The sequence below is a fragment of the Xenopus laevis genome, chromosome 3L, assembly GCF_017654675.1.
Source record: "Xenopus laevis strain J_2021 chromosome 3L, Xenopus_laevis_v10.1, whole genome shotgun sequence".
In the NCBI taxonomy this organism is placed as follows: domain Eukaryota; kingdom Metazoa; phylum Chordata; class Amphibia; order Anura; family Pipidae; genus Xenopus; species Xenopus laevis.
The window spans coordinates 161106585-161128844 of NC_054375.1; the positions used below are offsets into that span (position 1 = coordinate 161106585).

Genomic DNA, 22260 nt, shown 5'->3' on the forward strand with positions numbered 1-22260 from the left:
AGGGATAGGATGAGGACATGGATAAAGGAGGGATAGGATGAGGGCATGGATAAAGGACATACAGTACGAGGGCTTGGATAAAGGAGGATTGAATGAAGAGCAATGAGAATGGTGGTATGGGATGAAGGCATGGAGCGTCAGTTTCAAATGTTAATAATGTTAGTAAATTTATTTGGCTACACAGGGTCAGACTGGGCTAGCGGGGCACCGAGAGAAAATCCGGTGGGCCCCAGACCCGCTCCCTAGACTCGCTCCCCAGATTAAGCTTCCTGCCGCAACCTCCCTTTTTCCGGCAGGTCACGGCAATACAAAGCGCACACATGTGCAGTGCTGCGGGGGGTGGGGTTTAGCGGCTCGGCGAGGGACCTGGAGGGGGCCATGCAGCATCAGCCCCAGTGGTCCCTGGGCCCCCCAGTTTGACCCTGTGGGTACATGACATAAAGATGATAATTAAAGCCAAATGAGCGGATGAGATTTCCCAAACACAGAGAGTACAACTACATCAGACCAAGTGCAGCACTTGCCTCAACTGATTGACAAGGAGGATCAGGATAGAGACGTGACCTTTGCCTTTGGCACCTAAAGTTCATTTGTATCTGTGCACAAGTGTCAGTAGAGGGGCAGGTCGGGGGCAGATTATGGGCAGTAGCAAGTCAGTGATACACAATATATTCTTAGTATAGAGGCAAGTGGTAGAAATGAGTCAGGAGGCACTAGTTTGGTCTTGTTAATAATACACTTGATACACGTCAGTTTTACTGGAGACAGGAAAGTTCAAGAAGCCAAAGAAGAATTGAAGATGTGGGCAGGATGATTAAGGTCAATGAGATGTGGGGCAGAATGATTAAGGTCAATAAGGATGTGGGGCAGGATGATTAAGGTCAATGAGATGTGGGGCAGAATGATTAAGGTCAATAAGGATGTGGGGCAGGATGATTAAGGTCAATGAGATGTGGGGCAGAATGATTAAGGTCAATGAGATGTGGGGCAGAATGATTAAGGTCAATGAGATGTGGGCAGGATTATTAAGGTCAATGAGATGTGGGGCAGAATGATTAAGGTCAATGAGATGTGGGGCAGGATGATTAAGGTCAATGAGATGTGGGGCAGAATGATTAGTTAAGGTCATTGAGATGTGGGGCAGAATTATTAAGGTCAATGAGATGTGGGGCAGAATGATTAAGGTCAATGAGATGTGGGCAGGATGATTAAGGTCAATGAGATGTGGGGCAGAATGATTAGTTAAGGTCATTGAGATGTGGGGCAGAATGATTAAGGTCAATGAGATGTGGGGCAGAATGATTAAGGTCATTGAGATGTGGGGCAGGATGATTAAGGTCAATGAGATGTGGGGCAGGATGATTAAGGTCAATGAGATGTGGGGCAGAATGATTAAGGTCAATGAGATGTGGGGCTGGATGATTAAGGTCAATGAGATGTGGGGCAGGATGATTAAGGTCAATGAGATGTGGGGCAGAATGATTAAGGTCAATGAGATGTGGGGCAGGATAATTAAGGTCAATGAGATGTGGGGCAGGATGATTAAGGTCAATGAGATGTGGGCAGGATTATTAAGGTCAATAAGGATGTGGGGCAGAATGATTAAGGTCAATGAGATGTGGGGCAGGATGATTAAGGTCAATGAGATGTGGGGCAGGATGATTAAGGTCAATGAGATGTGGGCAGGATGATTAAGGTCAATGAGATGTGGGGCAGAATGATTAAGGTCAATGAGATGTGGGGCAGGATGATTAAGGTCAATGAGATGTGGGGCAGAATGATTAAGGTCAATGAGATGTGGGGCAGGATGATTAAGGTCAATGAGATGTGGGGCAGGATGATTAAGGTCAATGAGATGTGGGCAGGATGATTAAGGTCAATGAGATGTGGGGCAGAATGATTAAGGTCAATGAGATGTGGGGCAGGATGATTAAGGTCAATGAGATGTGGGGCAGAATGATAAACTTGGACCAGGGCAGAATAAAACGGATCTGTTTGATGTATAAACACTACTACACAGTTGTATATAAAGAGCTGCTGTGTAGCCATGGGGGTTACATAGCAGACAGGCTCCTTGGAATATAATGGTGTTCCATAGAGCTGATCTGTCATTTAACATGTGCCATTTCCATTGCTACACAGCGGTGTGTTTATACAAACTGTATTAGTTTTTGTGAAGCAAAGAGATCAGTGTTACAAGCACAGGACAATATCACGTTGCATTTTATAAAACACCTTCATTTCTTGGTGTTACTGCTCCTTTAATCCCCCCTTCACCCCTAGGAGTTTGAGGTGAGCCTGTGTCCCCCCCATAGATACAGAAGGGCAGTTGGGCATAAGAACAAGATAAATAACCTTTATTATTAAATATTCCCCTCGGAACTCACTCCCCCAGTCTATTAATCACAACTCTGTTACATATTCCCTCCCCCTCTATCACCTGATCATTTCCGTATAGACTGTCAGCTCTTCTGTAATTGTATAAAATTCGGGTGACACCCAATGCAATGAGATTTATTGGCATTTCCCTCTGTCCTTGTTGGAAATACCAGCTATTATCAGCCTGTAACCCCTCCACCAGGAGACAGTTTCATGTAGCCACTACTACCCAGTCTTTCTAAGTCTGGAGGCTGTGTGTTTGCTTGTGTCTGTCAGCACCAAGGTAAGACTCGTGCTAAACTGCCGCCCCCCTCACACCTCCCTGCCCTTTCTCTCTGTTCCACTCACTGCCTCTCTGTTGCCTCCGGCCTTTTTGCTTCTGCCCCTCCCAGTTCAGTCTCCGCCCCTCGGCCCCCTCCTGTGCTGAAAGCTCTCCTGTCACCCAACCCCACTCCCTGCCTGGACTCCCTGCCTGCCTGGACTACTTGTCTGGACTCTCTACCCCACTCCTTGCCTGGACTCCCTCAACTTCTTCTTCTCTCTTCTCCCCTCTGGCTGCTTCTCCCCTGAACATCTCCTTCTCCCCTTTTCCCTGTCTCCCCATATTACTTACTTTAGAGAGTCTCTCACCTTAAGGGGCATTTTCTTCTCTCTTTTGCTTTGCACATATTTCCCCTTTCCCCCAGTTCCCCTTTCCCTTGTACCCCCTTTTCTCCCCCTTCTCTTCCCCTAAACCCCTGCCCCCCTCACCCACTTACAGACCAGTCCCATATTCTGCCTTTAGAAGTTGTGCTCGACCTTCTTGTCTGTCTCTTTCCTCCCCCTTTGCCATTCCAAGGCCACATTGAAGGATTTCCCTCAGGGTTACTTAGGTCGGAGGAGAAATGCCTTCTGGGGGGTTCCAGCCGATTGAAGGGGGGCAGGTGAGTGTGCAGAGGGAATGGGAGAGGGGCACTCTTTCTGGGGCTCCACAGACTATTAATTGAAAGTACAGAAACTGTACATGTGTCTGTTTATGGGAAGGAGCTGCAACAGGAACAATAAATAATCAGGGTTGTGCAGCTGGCTGGGGATGCTGGGAGATGTAGTTCAGCACCAGATGAAATATCAGCAGTGATGGGATAAAGGTTAGGGTGCTAGAGGGAAGATCAGGGAAAGTTGTGTCACAGAAAAGACTGAGCAAGAATTTCTAATTTGACCCGACCTGTTCATTTTGTCTCTTACAGCAGGTGGTCCGGTCGGGGGTGACGAAGACCCTTGTCCTTTCTGTTTTCACCGCTATCTTGGGATCTTTCCAGTTTGGATATAACATTGGGGTTATTAATGCCCCCCAAAAGGTACAAGTATATGTGTCTGTCTGGAGTGGGGATTTATATTGGGGGACTGATGTCATTGCCTGCACGGTATGTTTCAGGGTGATGCTCATAAAGTATTTCTGATCCAGTTCTTTTTGGGAGCCCTTGGAAACATTTATTAATTGCCAGACGGAGCAGAGACTGGAGCTGATTTTGTAATTTGTGTAATTACCCCTTCTTACCCTGGCAATAAGGGAATTATAGTGGCAATATCATGGGGTGCAGTAAGGCTCCAATGGCTTCACATTATTGACTTTACTTGGAATATTGGGGAACCCCAGAATATTGAGTACATTCCATGTTGGGGCTCTTTGGGTTGTGTTCATGCAGTATTGGGTTTCAACAAGCGTATTAAATACTTGGAATATTGGGCATCTCCAGAATATTCAGTATGCACCATGTTGGAGTTCTTTGGGTTGTGTTCATGCAGTAATGGGTTTCAACAAGAACATTAAGTACTTAGAATATTATATAATAATAATATAATAATATAGGTTACTCTGCCTTCTCCACCTTTGTGGTGTCCCAGGGATAGAACAAATTAGGTAGCAGTTTTGGGACAACTCCACCATCTCCTTTTTCATTTTCCTCCTTTTCTCATGAATTTGAACATTGATTTATTTTTATTCTATCTAATGGCAGCCTAGTTAATTAACTAATCGAATCTTAGTAAGGATTACCTAATCCATTTAGCACTGTAGCACTTTATAATCTATTGTATTATATATTTCCATTTTAGTCAATCAATTATAACTATCAATTTATTCCTTAGTATTACTAGTAATTTAGAAACTGGTTATTTTTGGTATCACTTTATTAATCGCCGAATTTGTTGTGGGAAACAATAAATTTGGCCTCCTATGCTCCTCACTTATAATCCTTTGCACTGCACTTTATAATTTATTGCACAGCACTTTACAACAATAATAAGTGGCATATTCAGCCTCATGCACTGACCAGTGGTGTTTAATTTTAATTTTTTAACCTACTACAAATAAGTGTGTTAATAATATTTTGTGACTGCCTGAGTTTAGTCTGTTCCAGTGGGGGTTCTTTTCTATTCTTTGGATATTGTGAAATTTTTGAATACTGACTGCAGTCAGACCTCCACCAGAATTAGAAGGATAAAAACCAAGGGGTGTTTTGTGTTTGTAATTACTTAGAATATTGGGAAACTCCAGAATATTCAGGATGCACCATGTTGGAGCTCTTTGGGTTGTGTTCATGCAGTAATTGGTTTCAACAAGAGTATTAAGTACTTGGAATATTGGGCATCTCCAGAATATTCAGTATGCACCATGTTGGAGCTCTTTGGGTTGTGTTCATGCAGTATTGGGTTTCTACAAGAACATTAAGTACTTGGAATATTGGGAATCTCCAGAATATTGTGTATTTTCCATGTTGGAGCTCTTTGGGTTGTGTTCATGCACTATTGGGTTTTAACAAGAGTATAAAGTACTTGGAATATTGGGAAACTCCGAATATTCAGTATGCACCATGTTAGAGCTCTTGGGTTGTGTTCATGCAGTATTGGGTTTCAATTAGAGTATTAAGTACTTGGAATATTGGGCATCTCCAGAATATTCAGTATGCACCATGTTAGAGCTCTTTGGGTTGTGTTCATGCAGTATTGAGTTTCTACACGAGTATTAAATACTTGGAATATTGGACATCTCCAGAATATTCAGTATGCACCATGTTAGAGCTCTTTGGGTTGTGTTCATGCAGTATTGGGTTTCTACAAGAGCATTAAGTACTTGGAATATTCGGAATCTCCAGAATATTGTGTATTTTCCATGTTGGAGCTCTTTGGATTGTGTTCATGCACTATTGGGTTTCAACAAGAGTATTAAGTACTTGGAATATTCAGTATGCACCATGTTGGAGCTCTTTGGGTTGTGTTCATGCAATATTGGGTTTCTACAAGAGCCTTAAGTACTTGAAATATTCGGAATCTCCAGAATATTGTGTATTTTCCATGTTGGAGCTCTTTGGATTGTGTTCATGCACTATTGGGTTTCAACAAGAGTATTAAGTACTTGGAATATTCAGTATGCACCATGTTAGAGCTCTTTGGGTTGTGTTCATGCAGTATTGGGTTTCTACAAGAGCCTTAAGTACTTGAAATATTCGGAATCTCCAGAATATTGTGTATTTTCCATGTTGGAGCTCTTTGGGTTATGTTCATGCACTATTGGGTTTCAACAAAAGTATTAAGTACTTGGAATATTCAGTATGCACCATGTTGGAGCTCTTGGGTTGTGTTCATGCAGTATTGGGTTTCAATAAGAGTATTAAGTACTTGGAATATTGGGCATCTCCAGAATATTCAGTATGCACCATGTTGGAGCTCTTTGGGTTGTGTTTGTGCAGTATTAGGTTTCTACAAGAGAATTAAGTACTTTGATTATTGGGGATGTCCAGACTATTGAGTACAGGTCATTATGGGGATCTCAGGGTTGTGTAATATTATTGTTGACCTGGTTACAGGGGCAATGCCTGAGCTTGGGGGCCAGTGAAGAAACTGCAGCAGCCCATAAGTTACCAGGGTGGCAAAAAGCTGCTGCTGCTGGAAACCTCACAAGGCAGAAATGTTGAATCGGAATTTAACTCTTCTAGTGCAGTGCCCTCCCTCAACCCGGTATGAGATATATATATATATATATATATATATATATATATATATATATATATATATATATACACAGAAATCCAAAGGATCCGCACTGACAGGTCTTATGCGTAAAAAAAGATTTTATTACAAAGCTTACAGCCTAACGTTTCGGCCTCCTCCGAGGCCTTTCTCAAAGTGTATTGGTCACATACAGGAAAGCAATATATACATAAATTGGTGGGAATCTACAATGATGATGTCATGTCATAATTAACATAACGAGGTAATTAATATTCATATGTGAAATCCCACTATATACATATTAAACCATTAATGTATTAATATATTATCATTATCACTTCTGTAATTCATTTAGCCCAACAACTCATAGGTAAAGTTAAAACCAGGTTAAAAACAAAACACAATGTAACCCATATCTATATCCCAGGTTGAAATTACTTTTTGTACCCTGTTACAATGGTTTTAAAGGTTACTATGTTGCAGAATCATTGAGGATGTAACTATTATCCATGGTCACATTTCACTTGTAACAAGCTCAATAGAAAGCCCAATGTACTAAATTTGCCTTCTCTTCAGTCGATCTATAAATAGCGGTACTATAATCCCAGGGGCTTACTCTCCTCACCCCCTAATTTTGGACAGTATTATCTTCCCATAGTGGTGTAGTCTTTATTATCTATATTATCTACTATTCGCCTAGGGACCTCCTATAACCACCCGTGTTGCGATCACTGTCCGTGTCATGCCTACCTATATTGGTCGGGGATGTATATACAAAATTAGGTTCCACATTTCTTTGGCTTTAACCCACCTCGGTATTAACCATTGTGTTACTTCCCAGTATTATAGTAGGACAAAATTCCCATACGTAAATCCCACTGATGCGGTGAAATCATATATATATATATATATAATATATATATATATATATATATATATATATATATATATATATAATAGAGTTTATGAATGCCCCCCTGGGCTCTATATACAATTACAAATGAAAGCAGTAACTACCTGTCAGTAACATTGCCCACCCTCCCTCCTCAGATCATTGAGCAAAGCTACAACGAATCATGGATAAGTCGAAGTTCTTCTGGTTCTGGTTCGATAGACCCGGGGCTCCTACGCACTCTCTGGTCTCTTTCGGTCGCCATTTTCTCCATTGGTGGAATGGTCTCCTCACTGTCCGTGGGGGTTGTGTCCCAGTGGTTGGGGCGGTGAGTACTGGTTCCATGTGATGCTGGTGCCCATTGTTCATGGTTCCTCCTGCTAGTTGAAGGCTTTTCATGTAGAATCAGGACATAACTAGGGACCAGATCCAGGTCCCACTCCTCCTTTATACCCAATGGGACCCATTCACTAAGGTGCAGCACCCAGTTGTTTCTGCCATTAGCACCCCAGCCTAAAGTCCAGATCTTTTCCAATAGGTGGGGGTGGGGGGCTGATCATATAACAGATGGTATTAGTAGGAGTAACATCACCCAGCACTCTCTGGCCATTGTGTTACCACTTTGTGCCACCCCAGTACTCAGCAGCCTGCACTCCACTGTAAAGGCTATAAATCCCATGATGCACTTCTTTATTGACACCCGAGACAGAAGAGAGGGGTCACTGACGGACACTGAATCACCAGACAAAGCCATGGAATGTGCGACTACGGGAAGACTCTAAATCCCATGAGCAGGTGCAACAGAACACAAGAGGGGGGACATTTTCTCCATCCAGATCCTCCCAGGATTATATTCTCAGCGGTTCCTCATGTCCAGCCTGACGCACAATGAGCTGCTTGCGCCTTACATTAGAGAGAAATGGGGCTAAGAGAGACTTCTGAGGGGCCCCTGCTACTCCTCACCCTAAATAAAACCCACGGGACCCCAACCTCAATGCTAAGGATTTACATGAGAGCAGCACCTCTGACATGTTCAGGCTCATTTCTTTCATTCCTTTCACCCCTCCCCCAAGAATCACAGATTATATTGATACCAAAACATTGGCAAAGGCCCGAAATACCCACGTGAGTATCTCTGCCCCAGCTCATCTCTAAAGGAAACTGGACCCAATCCCAATACTGTTGGCTCATTGCTATTCCTTGTTCCTGAATGTGTCTAAACTGAGATTGTCGGAAAGAAACATTGAGTGTCACCCCCAGCCCATGCAATAATATGTCTTGCACCCTAAATCTTTATCAGTAACATAAATATGTGCCAATCTATACACAGATCAATAGATTCAGTATAATGCTCCCATCTGTAGATCAGTATATTCAGTATAAAGGTCCCATCTGTAGATCAGGAGATTCAGTATACGCCAAGCTCTCATCTGTAGATCATTAGATTCAGTATGTGCCAAGCTCTCATCTGTAGATCAGTAGATTCAGTATGTGCCAAGCTCTCATCTGTAGATCAGTAGATTCAGTATATGCCAAGCTCTCATCTGTAGATCAGGAGATTCAGTATGTGCCAAGCTCCCATCTGTAGATCAGTAGATTCAGTATGTGCCAAGCTCTCTTCTGTAGATCATTAGATTCAGTATATGCCAAGCTCTCATCTGTAGATCAGGAGATTCAGTATATGCCAAGCTCTCTTCTGTAGATCAGTAGATTCAGTATATGCCAAGCTATCTTCTGTAGATCAGTAGATTCAGTATATGCCAAGCTCTCATCTGTAGATCAGTAGATTCAGTATATGCCAAGCTCTCATCTGTAGATCAGGAGATTCAGTATAGGCCAAGCTCTCATCTGTAGATCAGTAGATTCAGTATATGCCAAGCTCTCATCTGTAGATCAGTAGATTCAGTATGTGCCAAGCTCTCTTCTGTAGATCAGTAGATTCAGTATATGCCAAGCTCTCATCTGTAGATCAGGAGATTCAGTATGTGCCAAGCTCTCATCTGTAGATCATTATATTCAGTATGTGCCAAGCTCACTTCTGTAGATCAGTAGATTCAGTATGTGCCAAGCTCTCATCTGTAGATCATTATATTCAGTATGTGCCAAGCTCACTTCTGTAGATCAGTAGATTCAGTATATGCCAAGCTCTCATCTGTAGATCAGGAGATTCAGTATGTGCCAAGCTCTCATCTGTAGATCAGGAGATTCAGTATAGGCCAAGCTCTCATCTGTAGATCAGTAGATTCAGTATATGCCAAGCTCTCATCTGTAGATCAGGAGATTCAGTATATGCCAAGCTCTCTTCTGTAGATCAGTAGATTCAGTATATGCCAAGCTATCTTCTGTAGATCAGTAGATTCAGTATATGCCAAGCTCTCATCTGTAGATCAGTAGATTCAGTATATGCCAAGCTCTCATCTGTAGATCAGGAGATTCAGTATAGGCCAAGCTCTCATCTGTAAATCAGTAGATTCAGTATATGCCAAGCTCTCATCTGTAGATCAGTAGATTCAGTATATGCCAAGCTATCTTCTGTAGATCAGTAGATTCAGTATATGCCAAGCTCTCATCTGTAGATCAGTAGATTCAGTATATGCCAAGCTCTCATCTGTAGATCAGGAGATTCAGTATAGGCCAAGCTCTCATCTGTAGATCAGTAGATTCAGTATATGCCAAGCTCTCATCTGTAGATCAGTAGATTCAGTATGTGCCAAGCTCTCTTCTGTAGATCAGTAGATTCAGTATATGCCAAGCTCTCATCTGTAGATCAGGAGATTCAGTATGTGCCAAGCTCTCATCTGTAGATCATTATATTCAGTATGTGCCAAGCTCACTTCTGTAGATCAGTAGATTCAGTATGTGCCAAGCTCTCATCTGTAGATCATTATATTCAGTATGTGCCAAGCTCACTTCTGTAGATCAGTAGATTCAGTATATGCCAAGCTCTCATCTGTAGATCAGGAGATTCAGTATGTGCCAAGCTCTCATCTGTAGATCATTATATTCAGTATGTGCCAAGCTCACTTCTGTAGATCAGTAGATTCAGTATGTGCCAAGCTCCCATCTGTAGATCAGGAGATTCAGTATAGGCCAAGCTCTCATCTGTAGATCAGTAGATTCAGTATATGCCAAGCTCTCATCTGTAGATCAGTAGATTCAGTATATGCCAAGCTCTCATCTGTAGATCAGTAGATTCAGTATATGCCAAGCTCCCATCTGTAGATCAGTATATTCAGTATATGCCAAGCTCTTATCCGTAGATCAGTAGATTCAGTATATGCCAAGCTCTCATCTGTAAATCAGTAGATTCAGTATATGCCAAGCTCTCATCTGTAGATCAGTAGATTCAGTATATGCCAAGCTCTCATCGGTAGATCAGTAGATTCAGTATATGCCAAGCTCCCATCTGTAGATCAGTAGATTCAGTATATGCCAAGCTCTCATCTGTAGATCAGTAGATTCAGTATATGCCAAGCTCTCATCTGTAGATCAGTAGATTCAGTATATGCCAAGCTCCCATCTGTAGATCAGTAGATTCAGTATATGCCAAGCTCCCATCTTTAGATCAGTAGATTCAGTATATGCCAAGCTCTCATCTGTAGATCAGTAGATTCTGTATGTGCCAAGCTCTCATCTGTAGATCAGTAAATTCAGTATATGCCAAGCTCTCATCTGTAGATCAGTAGATTCAGTATAAAGCTCCCATCTGTAGATCAGTATATTCAGTATAAAGGTCCCATCTGTAGATCAGTAGATTCAGTATGTGCCAAGCTCTCTTCTGTAGATCAGTAGATTCAGTATGTGCCAAGCTCTCATCTGTAGATCAGTAGATTCAGTATAAAGGTCCCATCTGTAGATCAGTATATTCAGTATAAAGGTCCCATCTGTAGATCAGTAGATTCAGTATGTGCCAAGCTCTCTTCTGTAGATCAGTTGATTCAGTATGTGCCAAGCTCCCATCTGTAGATCGGTAGATTCAGTATATGCCAAGCTCTCGTCTGTAGATCAGTAGATTCAGTATATGCCAAGCTCCCATCTGTAGAACAGTAGATTCAGTATAAAGGCCCCATCTGTAGATCAGTAGATTCAGTATAAAGGTCCCATCTGTAGATCAGTAGATTCAGTATAAAGGTCCCATCTGTAGATCAGTAGATTCAGTATAAAGGTCCCATCTGTAGATCAGTAGATTCAGTATGTGCCAAGCTCTCATCTGTAGATCAGTAGATTCTGCATGTGCCAAGCTCTTATCCGTAGATCAGTAGATTCTATATCTGCCAAGCTCTCATTTGTAGATCAGTAGATTCAGTATATGCCAAGCTCTCATTTGTAGATCAGTAGATTCAGTATTTGCCAATCTCTCATCTGTAGATCAGTAGATTCAGTATTTGCCAAGCTCTCATCTGTAGATCAGTAGATTCTGCATGTGCCAAGCTATTATCCGTAGATCAGTAGATTCTATATCTGCCAAGCTCTCATTTGTACAGTAGATCAGTAGATTCAGTATATGCCAAGCTCTCATTTGTAGATCAGTAGATTCAGTATTTGCCAAGCTCTCATCTGTAGATCAGTAGATTCAGTAAATGCCAAGCTCTCATTTGTAGATCAGTAGATTCAGTATTTGCCAAGCTCTCATCTGTAGATCAGTAGATTCAGTATGTGCCAAGCTCTCATCTGTAGATCAGTAGATTCAGTAAATGCCAAGCTCTCATCTGTAAATCAGTAGATTCAGTATGTGCCAAGTTCTCATCCGTAGATCAGTCTATTCTGTATCTGCCAAGCTCTCATCTGTAGATCAGTAGATTCTGTATATGCCAAGCTCTTATCCGTAGATCAGTAGATTCTGTATGTGCCAAGCTCTCATACTGTGTGTAGATCAGTAGATTCAGTAAGTGCCAAGCTCTCATCTGTAAATCAGTAGATTCAGTAAGTGCCAAGCTCTCATCTGTAGATCATTAGATTCAGTATGTGCCAAGCTCCCATCTGTAGATCAGTAGATCAGTATATGCCAAGCTCTCATCTGTAGATCAGTAGATTCAGTATATGCCAAGCTCTCATCTGTAGATCAGTAGATTCCGTATATGCCAAGCTCTCATCTGTAGATCAGTAGATTCAATAAATGCCAAGCTCCCATCTGTAGATCAGTAGATTCAGTATATGCCAAGCTCTCATCTGTAGATCAGTAGATTCAGTATTTGCCAAGCTCTCATCTGTAGATCAGTAGATTCAGTATATGCCAAGCTCCCATCTGTAGATCAGTAGATTCAGTATATGCCAAGCTCCCATCTGTAGATCAGTAGATTCAGTATATGCCAAGCTCTCATCTGTAGATCAGTAGATTCAGTATATGCTAAGCTCTTATCCGTAGATCAGTAGATTCTGTATGTGCCAAGCTCCCATCTGTAGATCAGTAAATTCAGTATGTGCCAAGCTCTCGTCTGTAGATCAGTAGATTCAGTACAAAGGTCCCATCTGTAGATCAGTAGATTCAGTATGTGCCAAGCTCTCTTCTGTAGATCAGTAGATTCAGTATGTGCCAAGCTCTCATCTGTAGATCAGTAGATTCAGTATAAAGGTCCCATCTGTAGATCAGTAGATTCAGTATGTGCCAAGCTCCCATCTGTAGATCGGTAGATTCAGTATATGCCAAGCTCTCGTCTGTAGATCAGTAGATTCAGTATATGCCAAGCTCTCATCTGTAGATCAGTAGATTCAGTATATGCCAAGCTCTCATCTGTAGATCAGTAGATTCAGTATATGCCAAGCTCCCATCTGTAGCTCAGTAGATTCAATATAAAGGTCCCATCTGTAGATCAGTAGATTCAGTATAAAGGTCCCATCTGTAGATCAGTAAATTCAGTATGTGCCAAGCTCTCGTCTGTAGATCAGTCGATTCAGTACAAAGGTCCCATCTGTAGATCAGTAGATTCAGTATGTGCCAAGCTCTCATCTGTAGATCAGTAAATTCAGTATATGCCAAGCTTTCATCTGTAGATCAGTAGATTCAGTATAAAGCTCCCATCTGTAGATCAGTATAAAGGTCCCATCTGTAGATCAGTAAATTCAGTATGTGCCAAGCTCTCGTCTGTAGATCAGTAGATTCAGTACAAATGTCCCATCTGTAGATCAGTAGATTCAGTATGTGCCAAGCTCTCTTCTGTAGATCAGTAGATTCCGTATGTGCCAAGCTCTCATCTGTAGATCAGTAGATTCAGTATAAAGGTCCCATCTGTAGATCAGTAGATTCAGTATGTGCCAAGCTCCCATCTGTAGATCGGTAGATTCAGTATATGCCAAGCTCTCGTCTGTAGATCAGTAGATTCAGTATATGCCAAGCTCCCATCTGTAGATCAGTAGATTCAGTATAAAGGTCCCATCTGTAGATCAGTAGATTCAGTATAAAGGTCCCATCTGTAGATCAGTAGATTCAGTATAAAGGTCCCATCTGTAGATCAGTAGATTCAGTATGTGCCAAGCTCTCATCTGTAGATCAGTAGATTCTGCATGTGCCAAGCTATTATCCGTAGATCAGTAGATTCTATATCTTCCAAGCTCTCATTTGTACAGTAGATCAGTAGATTCAGTATATGCCAAGCTCTCATTTGTAGATCAGTAGATTCAGTATGTGCCAAGCTCTCATCTATAGATCAGTAGATTCAGTATGTGCCAAGTTCTCATCCGTAGATCAGTCTATTCTGTATCTGCCAAGCTCTCATCTGTAGATCAGTAGATTCTGTATATGCCAAGCTCTTATCCGTAGATCAGTAGATTCAGTATGTGCCAAGCTCTCATCTGTAGATCAGTAGATTCAGTATATGCCAAGCTCTCATCTGTAGATCAGTAGATTCAATAAATGCCAAGCTCCCATCTGTAGATCAGTAGATTCAGTATATGCCAAGCTCTCATCTGTAGATCAGTAGATTCAGTATTTGCCAAGCTCTCATCTGTAGATCAGTAGATTCAGTATATGCCAAGCTCCCATCTGTAGATCAGTAGATTCAGTATATGCCAAGCTCCCATCTGTAGATCAGTAGATTCAGTATATGCCAAGCTCTCATCTGTAGATCAGTAGATTCAGTATATGCTAAGCTCTTATCCGTAGATCAGTAGATTCTGTATGTGCCAAGCTCCCATCTGTAGATCAGTAAATTCAGTATGTGCCAAGCTCTCGTCTGTAGATCAGTAGATTCAGTAGAAAGGTCCCATCTGTAGATCAGTAGATTCAGTATGTGCCAAGCTCTCTTCTGTAGATCAGTAGATTCAGTATGTGCCAAGCTCTCATCTGTAGATCAGTAGATTCAGTATAAAGGTCCCATCTGTAGATCAGTAGATTCAGTATGTGCCAAGCTCCCATCTGTAGATCGGTAGATTCAGTATATGCCAAGCTCTCGTCTGTAGATCAGTAGATTCAGTATATGCCAAGCTCTCATCTGTAGATCAGTAGATTCAGTATATGCCAAGCTCTCATCTGTAGATCAGTAGATTCAGTATATGCCAAGCTCCCATCTGTAGCTCAGTAGATTCAATATAAAGGTCCCATCTGTAGATCAGTAGATTCAGTATAAAGGTCCCATCTGTAGATCAGTAAATTCAGTATGTGCCAAGCTCTCGTCTGTAGATCAGTCGATTCAGTACAAAGGTCCCATCTGTAGATCAGTAGATTCAGTATGTGCCAAGCTCTCATCTGTAGATCAGTAAATTCAGTATATGCCAAGCTTTCATCTGTAGATCAGTAGATTCAGTATAAAGCTCCCATCTGTAGATCAGTATAAAGGTCCCATCTGTAGATCAGTAAATTCAGTATGTGCCAAGCTCTCGTCTGTAGATCAGTAGATTCAGTACAAATGTCCATCTGTAGATCAGTAGATTCAGTATGTGCCAAGCTCTCTTCTGTAGATCAGTAGATTCCGTATGTGCCAAGCTCTCATCTGTAGATCAGTAGATTCAGTATAAAGGTCCCATCTGTAGATCAGTAGATTCAGTATGTGCCAAGCTCCCATCTGTAGATCGGTAGATTCAGTATATGCCAAGCTCTCGTCTGTAGATCAGTAGATTCAGTATATGCCAAGCTCCCATCTGTAGATCAGTAGATTCAGTATAAAGGTCCCATCTGTAGATCAGTAGATTCAGTATAAAGGTCCCATCTGTAGATCAGTAGATTCAGTATAAAGGTCCCATCTGTAGATCAGTAGATTCAGTATGTGCCAAGCTCTCATCTGTAGATCAGTAGATTCTGGCATGTGCCAAGCTATTATCCGTAGATCAGTAGATTCTATATCTTCCAAGCTCTCATTTGTACAGTAGATCAGTAGATTCAGTATATGCCAAGCTCTCATTTGTAGATCAGTAGATTCAGTATGTGCCAAGCTCTCATCTATAGATCAGTAGATTCAGTATGTGCCAAGTTCTCATCCGTAGATCAGTCTATTCTGTATCTGCCAAGCTCTCATCTGTAGATCAGTAGATTCTGTATATGCCAAGCTCTTATCCGTAGATCAGTAGATTCAGTATGTGCCAAGCTCTCATCTGTAGATCAGTAGATTCAGTATATGCCAAGCTCTCATCTGTAGATCAGTAGATTCAGTATATGCCAAGCTCCCATCTGTAGATCAGTAGATTCAGTATAAAGGTCCCATTTGTAGATCTGTAGATTCAGTATGTGCCACGCTCTCATCTGCAGATCAGTAGATTCTACATGTGCCAAGCTATTATCCGTAGATCAGTCTATTCTGTATCTGCCAAGCTCTCATCTGTAGATCAGTAGATTCTGTATATGCCAAGCTCTTATCCGTAGATCAGTAGATTTAGTATGTGCCAAGCTCTCATCTGTAGATCAGTAGATTCAGTATATGCCAAGCTCTCATCTGTAGATCAGTAGATTCAGTATATGCCAAGCTCTCATCTGTAGATCAGTAGATTCAGTATATGCCAAGCTCTCATCTGTAGATCAGTAGATTCAGTATATGCCAAGCTCCCATCTGTAGATCAGTAGATTCAGTATTTGCCAAGCTCTCATCTGTAAATCAGTAGATTCAGTATATGCCAAGCTCTCATCTGTAGATCAGTAGATTCAGTATGTGCCAAGCTCCCATCTGTAGATCAGTAGATTCTATATCTGCCAAGCTCTCATTTGTAGATCAGTAGATTCAGTATATGCCAAGCTCTCATCTGTAGATCAGTAGACTCAGTATGTGCCAAGCTCTCATCTGTAGATCAGTAGATTCAGTATATGCCAAGCTCCCATCTGTAGATCAGTAGATTCAGTATATGCCAAGCTCTCATCTGTAGATCATTAGATTCAGTATATGCCAAGCTCCCATCTGTAGATCAGTAGATTCAGTATATGCCAAGCTCTCATCTGTAGATCAGTAGATTCAGTAAATGCCAAGCTCTCATCTGTAAATCAGTAGATTCAGTATGTGCCAAGTTCTCATCCGTAGATCAGTCTATTCTGTATCTGCCAAGCTCTCATCTGTAGATCAGTAGATTCTGTATATGCCAAGCTCTTATCCGTAGATCAGTAGATTCAGTAAGTGCCAAGCTCTCATTTGTAGATCAGTAGATTCTGTATATGCCAAGCTCTTATCCGTAGATCAGTAGATTCAGTATATGCCAAGCTCTCATCTGTAGATCAGTAGATTCTGTATATGCCAAGCTCTTATCCGTAGATCAGTAGATTCAGTATATGCCAAGCTCTCATCTGTAGATCAGTAGATTCAGTATATGCCAAGCTCTCATCTGTAGATCAGTAGATTCAGTATATGCCAAGCTCTTATCCGTAGATCAGTAGATTCAGTAAGTGCCAAGCTCTCATTTGTAGATCATTAGATTCAGTATGTTCCAAGCTCTCATCTGTAGATCAGTAGATTCAGTATAAAGCTCCCATCTGTAGATCAGTAGATTCAGTATAGGCCAAGCAGTCAGTATGCGTCAGGCATTTTTTAAATACTTTTATTGCTTTTTACTGTTGCTGAGTATGAAAAATGGAACAATAATCTCTTTTTATCTTTCCTTCCCCACGTGGCCCCACAGCAAACGAGCGATGGTTATCAACAACGTATTTGCTTTCCTTGCCGGGAGTCTCATGGGCCTCTCCCAGGTCTGCCAGTCATATGAAATGATGATTGTGGGGCGATTTCTGATTGGAGTATATTCAGGTAATCGACCAGTATCCGTCACTATATGGTACCTGCAACATGTTGTACCAGTATCACATTTTATAGAACCAACATTCCGTCAGTATGTCTTATGATATGGAACCTGTTCCAGCACATTCCCACATTATATGGTGCCTGTAGAGCATCTTTCTGACCTCAAAGGGGTTTTCCTATTAACCTTTTCCCATCTGACTTACATTTTACCCATTGCTATAGAATTGTTGCTCTCTATCTCCCCCTACAGGTCTGGCATCCGGCTTGGTCCCTATGTACGTGGGAGAAATTTCTCCAACTCACCTGCGTGGAGCCTTGGGAACCCTTCATCAGCTGTCTCTTGTCATTGGCATCCTAGTAGCTCAGGTACTGTCTCTCCCTCCTCGTAGTCTCTAATTCCCTTATATCTCCTTTGCAGCTGTCACTTATCCCCCCCAGTCTCTCCCTCTTTCCAATAACCACTTGCTGGAATAAAGGGTCCCCCCCACAGAGACATTGTTACTTTTCTTTTGGGAAATTTCCCCAACTGATTGTTATCATCAGACCCTTTACTCATCTTCACCCAGGTCCCTCTCAAATGCCTCCATCTAATTGGCTCCTTTATTCAGCAACTCATACATTTTCTGCTTCTCCCCCAGGTCTCTCTCACACTCACACCCTGGGGTGACCTGTGTTTTCCCTATTCCCTATTCACTGTGGCCCATTATGTTCCCTCAGGTGCTGGGACTGGAAATGTTCCTTGGATCCAGTTCGAGGTGGCCGGCTCTTTTCTGGGTGACTCTGATCCCAGCTGCTGTTCAGTCCCTGATGCTTCCATTCTGCCCAGAGAGCCCCCGCTTTCTTTACATTGTGTGTGAGCAGGAGGCACAGGCCAAGAAAAGTAAGTGGCCTTGTTAGTGGAGGGCTGCCGAGTGGGCACTACTTACTTATTATGGTGGGTGTGCCTGGGAATGCCCTTATCTATGGGCTGTAATTGCAGGTTAGTAATTACTAGTAGGAGCTGGTGCCTGGGAGTTGAGAAACGAGGCTTCTTCTGAGGGAGCTGGTACCTAGGAGCTGGTCACTGAAGGTGCCTGAGCATTTTGTTGGAGAGGACTCCATGCCAGTCTGTAAGATGAAAGCATTGCATGTGGTGGTGGCTATTGCCTCATTGTCTCCTGCTCTGGGCAGTTGATATTAGATCAGGTTTGAAGCAGTATCCGTGCCTCTATGTGAATGATGTAGGGACATTATTGAGAAGGTCTTCTCCCATAGACAAGATGGCATTAGGGCACTGGGTGTATCAATTGATAAATATCCCGTTTCTCCTGTCACCTGATAAGGTCTGCGGCGCTTCACCGGCCTCCTCGATGTTACCAACGATCTGTCTGACATGAAGGAGGAGAAGAGACAGATGGACTCAGAGCCCAAGGTGTCCATCCTGCAAATCTTCCGCTCTCGCAACTATCGGCAGCCAATCGTGGTGGCCATCATCCTGCAACTGTCCCAGCAACTGTCTGGCATTAATGCTGTGAGTACTCTGCACATATTAGGGTACCCCCCCCCATAATGACATTGTCCTACATGTGCCTGTTTCACTCCTGGGGTATCCCCACAGCCCCAGCCTAGCAGGGGTTAGAGTTAGGGTAAGTGTTAGAGGAGGGAGCAGAAACCATACTAGTCTATGTTGAAGGCAATTGATAGGTACCCCCTAGCCCAATTCTCTGACCCTCCCCATGAAGGGGTGACACAGACAGACAGACATGAGTCCCAACAGGGTGTCATTGATATTTAATAATTACATTTATTTTGCTTCCAGATATTCTATTATTCCACGGATATTTTCTCTAAGGCGGGAGTGGAGCAGCCCATCTATGCCACCATCGGGGCTGGCATTGTCAACACTGCATTTACTGTTGTGTCGGTAAGAGAGAATTGTACACAATTATATCCATATATACAGTATATATATATATACCAGGGAATATCTCCTGGGTGGTGACTGGATTCCATGGATACAGATATATTATGCCATATTATGCCAATCTTCTATGTGGGTAACAGGGCGCTCAGTAGTACTGGCGGATCTATTGATTTACTTGTATAATCACATTTACTTTACAGTACTACACAATATGTTGGCGCTATATAAATACATGTTAATAATAATAATAATAATATCTCTTGAGGGGGTAACGGCTCCCAATGGCACTTTTATATCCATCTCTTTGGTGGCTAATGGAGCTCCTAATGGTGTTGGTCTATGGAGCTCCTGGCTCTTTAATTAGGTTTCCAATTGCCCTGGAATGTCAATAGAGTGTGTGCGATAGAGTCACTATATCTGCTGCCTGGGTGGGTGAAGTCTATGGGAACTTCTGAAAAATCAGGTTTTGTCTCTTGTTCTAGTTGTTCCTGATAGAGAGGGCGGGACGACGCACACTTCACCTGCTGGGATTGGCTGGAATGATCGTTTGTGCGTTATTAATGACCGTGGCAATGGCGTTACAGGTGAGAACTTGGCCGAGGACTGGAGAGTTATTGGTTAGAGCAACGTCAGTCTTTCCTTGTCTCTTCCATTTCTAAACGGAGATATTGGACTGATATCACTGAAACTGTAATGTCCAGACAGGTTGTAATAGTTACTACAGAGAGGGATATAGATATGAGTAGAGAGAAGAATATAGATATGAGTAGAGAGAAGAATATAGATATGAGTAGAGAGGGAAGGATATAGATATGAGTAGAGAGAAGGATATAGATATGAGTAGAGAGAGGGATAAAGATATAAATAGAGAGGTATATAGATATGAGTAGAGAGGGAAGGACATAGCTATGAGTAGAGAGCGGGATATAGATAAGAGTAGAGAGAGGGAAGGATATAGATATGAGGAGAGAGAGGGATAAAGATATAAATAGAGGGAAGGATATAGATATGAGGAGAGAGAAGAATATAGATATGAGTAGAGAGGGAAGGATATAGATATGAGGAGAGAGAGGGATAAAGATATAAATAGAGAGAGGGATATAGATATGAGTAGAGAGAGGGATATAGATATGAGTAGAGAGAGGGGGATACAGAGATAGAGATATAGGGAGAGAGGGGTGTAGAGTTGAGGCAAGAGTAAGAGGGATGGGTGGGCAATGGTATGTGTGAGACTGACTGTGTATCTCTTGGGTGGGTTCCTCACAGGAGACGGTGCCCAATCTCAGTTACCTCAGCATGGCGGCCATCTTTGGCTTTGTGGCTTTCTTTGAGATCGGCCCTGGTCCAATCCCATGGTTCATTGTGGCAGAACTGTTCAGTCAGGGTCCCCGGCCGGCAGCCATGGCCATCGCAGGTTTCACCAACTGGACCTCCAACTTCATCATCGGAATGGGCTTCCAGTATGTGGCCGTAAGTGACAGTGCCCTGGAGGGGGCGGAGTCTATTCAGTGAGGGAGGGAGAGAGACAGGGCTGGAGCCCACTATCAGGGAACAGCACTCAGGGAATGGACATCTGAGAGGTTCCTGCTGGGCCGGCTAATGAGGGAATGGCTATAATGTAGTGTGAGAGTCAACAATGGAGGGAGAGGATGGACTGAGGGAATGGCCAGTGGGTAAGGGGCACACACATTAGGGGTGAGTATGGGACTGGGTATAGTGTGCGGATATGGAGAATAGAGAGTATGGGCTGTGGGTATGGGACAGCATATGGAGCATGGGTATAGTGCATGAGAATGTAGAGTAAGCATGGGTAGGGAGTGAGTATGGGGAGTGAGTATGAGGAGTGAGTATGAGGAGTGAGTAGGAGGAGTGAGTATGGGGAGTGAGTATGGGGAGTGAATATGGGGAGTGAGTAGGTGGAGTGAGTAGGAGGAGTGAGTATGGTAGTGAGTAGGTGGAGTGAGTAGGAGGAGTGAGTAGGAGGAGTGAGTAGGAGGAGTGAGTATGGGAGTGAGTAGGAGTGAGTATGGGGAGTGAGTAGGTGGAGTGAGTAGGTGGAGTGAGTAGGAGGAGTGAGTAGGAGGAGTGAGTATGGGAGTGAGTGGCACATAGATTTCAGTGTGTAGGAGTAGAAATACAAACTCCAGTTCTGACAGTAGATCCAATAGTCAGTGAAGCCCAGTTGGAATATATTCAGTTTATAGCCTGAGCCCCCAGCTGTGTGTACGTAAGGAGATGAGATTACTCAGTGAGTATCAGAGGATCAAGTCCATATATAGTGTATATATATATATATATATATTATAGGTGTTTGTGCCCCTCTCACATGTCTCTCTGGCCCCCAGGATCTGTGTGGCCCTTACGTGTTCCTGCTCTTCGGGGCCCTACTCTTCGCCTTCCTCATCTTCACTTATTTGCGGGTGCCGGAGACTCGGGGCAGATCCTTCGATGAGATTTCCCATGGATTCCGCAAGAGGAACCCGTCGCTCCTGGATCAGGAGGTGAAGGCAAGTACCGAGATGGAGAGCTTGGGGGGCCCCGACGAGGCCTAGGCCAGGACTTGAGCCCTCAGAGCCACCGTAACTGGACATGGACTTTTATATATAAATATGTGTATTACGTGTCAGGTATATATAATTATTATGTACATATATTATTCTTATTATTATTATGTGTGTGTGCCCCAAATATAGCTCTCATTTATCTCTCACAAACCCCGCCTCCTGCTCTCATGCCACACCCCCTGCAGGGTGATACAGAGAGAGGGTGGGCCCTGTACATAAGGGGGGACACATTGCACCCCATGACTCTGAGCAAAGGGCAAATGTGTAAATAAGGACAATAGTGTCCCAGTTTCACTGGATGAGGGATAAGGAGGGGGCGTGAGATACAGTAGGGGGGCTATTCACTACGGGCAATTACTTGCCCATTCATTCAGACTATTGGGC

The 22260-nt window shown here is 42.8% G+C and overlaps 1 protein-coding gene across 1 annotated transcript; it reads left to right on the forward strand.

Moving 5' to 3' along the window:
* Nucleotides 1-2866: 2866 nt before the first annotated feature.
* Nucleotides 2867-22026, forward strand: slc2a4.L (solute carrier family 2 (facilitated glucose transporter), member 4 L homeolog). The gene is given in 11 exon segments (NM_001092138.1): nucleotides 2867-3302; nucleotides 3606-3716; nucleotides 7420-7589; nucleotides 17291-17415; nucleotides 17660-17775; nucleotides 18127-18289; nucleotides 18732-18919; nucleotides 19208-19312; nucleotides 19795-19896; nucleotides 20579-20782; nucleotides 21658-22026. Coding segments are annotated over 11 exon segments (1530 nt in total). The 5' UTR covers nucleotides 2867-3263; the 3' UTR covers nucleotides 21865-22026.
* The last annotated feature ends 234 nt before the right edge of the window (nucleotides 22027-22260 follow it).